At 44.7% G+C, this 6,987-nt stretch overlaps 1 protein-coding gene across 1 annotated transcript in view; it reads left to right on the top strand.

The window, feature by feature from the left end:
* The window catches only part of c5 (complement component 5), a 30,092-nt gene that overhangs the window by 12,111 nt on the left and 10,994 nt on the right, over window positions 1–6,987 (top strand). The window contains exons 17-26 of the mRNA XM_015395258.1: window positions 138–223; window positions 405–544; window positions 899–1,135; window positions 2,369–2,429; window positions 2,497–2,586; window positions 2,669–2,881; window positions 2,955–3,030; window positions 5,345–5,504; window positions 5,586–5,690; window positions 6,749–6,920. Coding sequence (XP_015250744.1) covers window positions 138–223; window positions 405–544; window positions 899–1,135; window positions 2,369–2,429; window positions 2,497–2,586; window positions 2,669–2,881; window positions 2,955–3,030; window positions 5,345–5,504; window positions 5,586–5,690; window positions 6,749–6,920 — 1,340 coding nt within the window. The remainder of the gene's footprint in view (window positions 1–137; window positions 224–404; window positions 545–898; window positions 1,136–2,368; window positions 2,430–2,496; window positions 2,587–2,668; window positions 2,882–2,954; window positions 3,031–5,344; window positions 5,505–5,585; window positions 5,691–6,748; window positions 6,921–6,987) is intronic.

Genomic DNA, 6,987 nt, shown 5'->3' on the forward strand with positions numbered 1-6,987 from the left:
AATCCGGACCTTTTAGACACAGCAAGCAAACGTGTGGCAAGCTCGGCAATGGGAAAGAAGAAGAAGATGATGAGAAAATTAGAACATTGCTCCATCAGCTGGAGTATTTTCATCAGCTTCTATGTTTGTGTCTTTAGATCAGGTCAGCTGTCTGTGTCCAGGTCTCTGCCAGACACTCTGACCACCTGGGTGGTTAAAGCAATTGGAATGTCCCCTGAGGGCGGTATGTTTCTGTTTCTACACATCCTTACCTTCACCATACCCTTCTTTCTTCCCATACTACTGTCTGTTTAGGGAACACTTCGAATGAACCTTCTTATTCTCTAAAGTTCCTATAGAGCCAACTGAAGGCTGCTGCATGTAGAAACTGATCCTTTGAATAAATCTGATTGTGTGTCCGACAGGAATGTGTGTAGCTGATCCTGCGGAGGTGCTTGTCAGTCTGCCGCTCAGCGTGGATGTCCCACTGCCCTATCAGGTGGTCAGGGGAGAACAGCTAGAGCTGGAGGGCTCTGTTTACAACCAGGAGTATGACGAGATCATGGTTAGTTCAGCTGTATATCCCATAAAAGTTACAGATTCATCAGTGTAGCGTTGGTTCAATTAAAAGATGATGGGAGCCATTCCTGGGGGCCGGTATCCTGCAACTTTTGGATGTGCCTTTGGTTGAACACACCTGAATAAAGCAATTACATAATTTGAAGTACTGACAGCATACTGAGGAGGTAACTCAGCAATTTGATTTAGTTGTGTTGGACCAAGGATGGATCTTAAATTTGCAAGATACTGGCCCCCAGGAACAGGAATTCCCCACCCCTGATCTATGAGGTTCTTCAGTGTGAAAAAGAGAGGAAATACCTCACTGCCTGTCTGACTTATGGCATCCTTTAACTCTCAGTACTGTGTGACCCTCTCGGCTGGTCCAGCAATCTGCCTGCTGAAGTCCAAACCGAGCACCAAGGAGGCAGGGCACCACATCACGACCTGCTCCTCCTGGAGCCGCCTGCCTGCAAGAGGGGTGGCTAAAGTGACCTTTACCCTGATGGGCCTAGAGCCTGGAGAACACACCCTGACCTTCACCCTATCAACACAGTCAGGACTCAGAGACGTTGTGAAGAAGATTCTGCGGGTAGTGGTATGTAAACAAGAATTACATAATCAAACGTAAAATGTATCCAAACTGCCCCCTTCATCATACCAAATGATTATCCGGATGAAAATGCTTCTGTTTCAATTATATATTTCTGAACATTTCCACCCAAACACAATTCAATTCAGTTTAGTCATCTAGTGCCAATTCATAACACGTCATATTGCGACGTATAAACTTAGATTTTAATTCAAACGCGCGGCCGGCTAAGACAAGGGGTATAAGCTATTGATGACACGTCATGCTGAACAATAACATACTATGATGTCCTTTTATTTTTGCATCTCTCGTTCTTAATGCAAAGCAGTACTTACATTGATGAGTCGTGCATGGATACGTCAAACAGCGCTTACATGACAGTGTACATTACGGTCAACAGAAAGTTTCTCCCTAACCTCACCCAGCCGCCATAATCCAGGTCAATGTTGAACCCATGTGAGCACACAAACTAATAAAATGACACCACACCCATGGTGCCACCCATAGATAACGGTGACTCTGTCCACCGACGTCACATGTGCATGCACATACCCCCAGACAGAGTGAGAAAAGTTTTAGAAGAGCACAAGATGAACATATAATAATTTATGGCTCCTACGTGTCATCTCAAGGTACTTTACAGATACAGTTCACCAGATCATCCAGTCAAACTGAATACCAGATGTCAGTCAGATGTTGGTCTTTAGGCTAAATCTGGTCAATAGTTAGGAAATCATTTTTGAAAATGTGGCTGTTGGGTCAGTCCAATGTTGTCCCAAATTAATCAATTATAGACGTTAAAAAGATGTCTTTTCCGGGATCTGAAAATTACGGCTTTTCACCTTGTTTTATTGTCATTCCACCATCACAAGTACAGAGCAACAAAATTAACTCTGCATTTAACCCATTCCCCTGGGGAGCGGTGGACTGCCATTGTGTGGCACTCAGGGAGCAGTATGGGGTTAAGGGTCTTGCTCAGGGAGCCATAGTGGCAGTCTGTGGGAGTGGGGCTTGAACTCAGAACCTTAAGAATTCCTAACCTATGCCCCAACCACTAGACATGATCCTCGCTGCTGGAGTTTGGCTGGTTGTTAACCCGGTTCTTCTGCACTCTGCATTCAATCTACCCTGTAGTTTTAGTGTCACATCTAGAAACACATCCATCCGTTGATGAGTTCTGGATGATGTTCATTAATAAATAAGTGCATCTAATCTAATCTGCTTGGCTTGTTTCTGCAGCCTGAAGGAGTGAGACAGGTGGTGAACTCTGGGGGAATACTTGATCCTCAAGGAGTCTACGGTAAGAGGACCAACATGCTTTATCACAGGTCACTGGTTCCTAAAATCCTCACCTGGGTCCCTCTCAGGCTCAGAGAAGAGGAGAGTGGTGCTGAAGACCATCCTGCCAGAAAACATTGTTCCCAACTCGGCTGTGGAGAGACTGTTGACCATTAATGGTGAGATGAAGAAGCAAAATGTTTCCTGCTGAAGTTTCCCGGACTCTCCGTCTGATCAAACATGTTTGGTCCTATGAAACAGGGGAGCTTCCAGGAGAAGTCGTATCGGTCATTCTAGACCCCGACGGTCTCAAACAGATTCTCAACTTTCCTTCTGGGTCAGCAGTAGCAGAACTAGAGAGACTCCTCCCCCTTGTCCAGGTGTACCAGTACCTGGAGACCAGTGGCAGCTGGGATATGCTGGGAGCAGACATAAAGAAGAACGCCAAGGAGCTGCGGCAAAAGATCAAAGATGGTGGGTAGCTAATTAAGGAGCTGATGGAGATTTCTTCCAGAGAAACCAATGGTTTACGTCTATGTATCTCCAGGTCAGACGGCCCTCATGTCCTTCAGAAATGGAGACTTCAGCTACAGCATGTGGATGAAGACTGAATCCAGTACCCTGTGAGTGATCAAAACCTTCAAACCCTCAGAACAGGCAGACTGAGATTCATCCTGTAGAGCTAAGAAATGTAGAACGAAACCTTGGATGCTTTGGAAACAAGAAGTAGAGCAGTTAACTGAGCATCAGTGATTTTGATAAGTGGCTCTATTAGATCAGATGGGCGATGATCATTGACAGCTTTGGATATTACTAATGGTAATTTACAATCTTTTCTAGCAGATACTAGGAGGGAATAAGAAAAAAAGGAGGCTGGACAAATCAGAGCTCATACTGAAAGATACTTGACTTAAACAACTCCTGATCCAGCCTTACTGCATGTGTTCTTCACATTGAAAGCCAGCGTGATTCCCCTAATATGAAATGGTCTTTTGTTTAAAACTTACAAGGTTGTTAAAAATAAAAATGATTTCTTTCCTGAATATAAGATTATGAAGTAAAGCATGTCATCAGCATATAGAGCAAAAGTCCCTGATTTAAATCTTAAACTGCTGTTAATGTCATGACACAAGACAGAAGGACCCAGTATTCAAGGTGAGACGGAGTGTGGGATAATTCAGAGCGTTTATTAAACAGAAACTGGATCTGCAGTAACAGTGGCTAGGGCGCCTATCATTGGAGCTCTGGTTTAACAGTTCAGTCCATCGGGAGAGAATGAGGTAGGATCCATCCGGTGGGCTGCCAACAGGAGCCACCCAGAGTGTTACAGATGCTACAGCTCCGGAAAACAAGCAGGAGTCTGAGCCGGGTCAGGGAAACAGATCAGAACAGGAAGGCTCAGAGTTCCAGGAGTCCGAGGACAGTCCAGGCAACCCATTCAGACGGGAACAAACAGCCTCAGTGGCTGAGAGGCAGAACAAGTCAGGATCAGGTAATCAGAAACACTCAGGCATGCCGAAAACCCCTGGCCATCGAGAACCAGAACTAGAGCAATAATCAGGCACTGATAGCTAGATGCAAGTACCGTAAATAGAGGCAGGAGCAGGTGGATCAGATGAACGGTGATGATCAACTGGGCAGAGTTAGACAGGTGAATGGAATGAGCAATTAAGCCAGCCAGCAGTGCCAAAATCATGAGAGTTATAAAAATAAAATGTGTTTGAATAAACAAAGAATTTAATAATCTACAAATTATAAAGCTGAATTAGTGGGAGCCTGAGGCGGCCTTCTGGCAACCAGAGTCTCCGCTCTGGAGCTCATGGTAGAAAATGACAATCCCAGTGTCTTCCTCCCATTCAGTCTAACCTGTAGTTTTAGTGTCATTGCTGACACAGCAGAGAAGTGCCTCCCTGTGGTACGGTGGTGGAAAAAGAAACAGTGTTTTCAGTGTTTTGTGGCAATAAGAAGATATTCTTTATTCCAAAACCAAATGGTCCTTTCAGGCCACCATCATTTGCAGCCTTGACCATCTGATTGTTCCCAAATAAAAAAAGTAAAAAAAAAACAATCCACTGGACTTTGTTTCCAAGTTTGAAGACGATTTGCTTCCCATCCAGGAAGCTTTTTCAATTCAAAATGTCTGGATTAGCATTTAGTTCCAAGCTTTATAGAGTAGCCCAACAAAAGCCTTGTTATGGCTTAGAAAACTGGAACATTGAACAAAGAGAAAAAAAAAAATAATAACCAGCTCATTAATGGGGAGTCGTTGAGGTCGTTGTTGGCCTTCAATACAATACTGGCCCATGCCTCAGTTAAGGGAGTCATTAGGGTCATTGCTGGCCTGGCTGACCAGGTGAGATGTTTTGATCCCCTGCATAATGATGGGGGCTGCGATCATAGCAGGAAGAAATCAACTCTATCGCTGCATTGTAGGTTTTTGAAAACCTGGAATTAGGGCCCTGCTGTTGGTGCTGCTGGTGGTGCTGCTGCTTTTAAAAAAAAAGCTTCTGATATCCATTGATATCCACAACTCGCCTATCCGTTTAAAAAACTTTTCGACTCCTGAAAAGCTGGCAGCGATGAGAGGGAAACAATTTTTCTTCTGCACGGGAATTCTACAGGGTTACAGCTTTCCTGTGCATACTGCCACTTTCTGGTGAATTCAAGTACTGCATATTTTACTCAGATTAACTCAGAAGTGAGATCTGGGGCTCTTGGGGAAACATCCGATGCTGTAGCCCAAGTAGCCCCCCCCCTAGATCCACCACTGACTTTGACTAATAGACCGAACATCAAAGTCCTTTTCTTTCATCTTTAAGTTTCCATTGAAACCTTTGAAGGTATTTATCTGTAACTGTCAATCGGTCTTTATCTGCTAGTTTTGGACTAACTACTACTAAACCAGTGGGTGTTTTGTCCCTCTGCGCTGTCTGCCAGGGTCACCGCTGAGGTGGTCAGGACGCTGTCTATGGCAGACTCATTTGTAAAGGTCGACCATCAATCTCTCTCAGAATCTGTCAGCTGGTTGATCCGCAAAACTCAGCAGGCAGATGGCTCCTTCATAGAAAGAGCTCCCCCCAAGAACTCCAAGTTCATGGTCAGTCTGGGTCTCCTGGTTTCATTTCTCATGTCTACAGGTTCATGCCAATGACCGTAAAATCTGCGTGGTGTTTCTCAGGCTGAGGGGATCGATAAAGTGGAGCAGTCGGTTTACGTGACATCCTTGGTGCTGATGGCCCTTCACCGAGCGACGAGCATCAGAGACCCCATCCTACAGCTCAGAGTAAGAGCCACCAGTGGACAGAATGTCAACTCTTAGCCAAATTTAGGAAACACCACAGGTTTATGTTTGTAATGGTAGGACAGAGAAGGTTTGTCCCGCACAGCGCTGTCCTCGCTCTGAATTTTCCTGATTTTTCAGCAAGCTAGACAGCCAGACAACGACGCTTCAATAGCCAAACTTCTTTCTCTTTGTAGTCGTTTGTTGAAGAGTGGCCTCTGACCACTGCCATCGCTTTAGCCAGTCATTCTTGCTGCAAGCAAGAATGACTGGCTAAAGATAACTTCAGTGTAATATTGGCAAGATAACTTCAGTGTAATATTATTTACAAGACGGTTACATAAAGCAAAAAAACTGTTGTTTTCACAATTAACCAATACTTACGAACAAATCTTGTCTGAAACATAACATGAAAGATCACAATCAGCTCAATTCCACAGCTACTCGGTGCTGCGTTCCGCCATCTTGGATCTACACCTTCCATCTACTGTCACCAAAATAACAACAAAATATCCACCAGGGGGCACCCTATTGCGGTTTTCGACCAACAAAAGGCAGCACACCAATGTTACCGCTCAAACATCCCGCCCCGACCTATGGTTGTCATGGAGACTCAATAGCCTCATGATGCTCTGCTGTAGCTACCTGACGGAGACATTTCTCCTCTCCAGGAAAATTAAATATTTTCTTAAAAGCCTTTTTGGTTTAACTTGAATTGGCAGGTTCAAGTAGATATTCTGCCATTTCCTGAGTGATGAAGGTCAACAATCATCATCCCAAACTGGTACAGGAGAAATGTCACCCAGGCCGTCGCATTTATACCCCAGGAGACAGGATGTCATATACTAGCTAAAACTTTCATACTGAACTTAAAAAAAGTTATTATTTTATAGAGGAGCTGGAAATCAGAAAGCTTTGTTTGGTTTTACCTGAATCTGTTGTCCTCCTCTTAAATCCAGTTAAAGGTTTCAGTTTGTTTCCAACTTCACCATTATCAGGAATAACAGCGGAGGGTTTTTCCCCTCGGCTACGTATTCCTCTCCTTTTCTGTTCTCCTTCAGTCTCATGAGGACAGCAAGCGAGCAGCAGCAAAGTACCTTTCCAAGCATGCCCTGAATGTGAAGAGGATGTACCTGCGAGCGTTGGCGAACTACGCTCTGACTCTTCAAGACCCCAACAGCGTGGAGGCCATGGAGCTGCTCTCCAACCTGGAGCAGCACGCTCGACAGAAAGGTGAGCCAAGGACAGGAGGCTCAGAAAGACCTCTGCGTTATGGAAGATGTTTACTTGGGTGGAAAAC

Source organism: Cyprinodon variegatus, unplaced genomic scaffold (genome assembly GCF_000732505.1).
Source record: "Cyprinodon variegatus isolate N-32 unplaced genomic scaffold, C_variegatus-1.0 Scaffold732, whole genome shotgun sequence".
Lineage (NCBI taxonomy): Eukaryota > Metazoa > Chordata > Actinopteri > Cyprinodontiformes > Cyprinodontidae > Cyprinodon > Cyprinodon variegatus.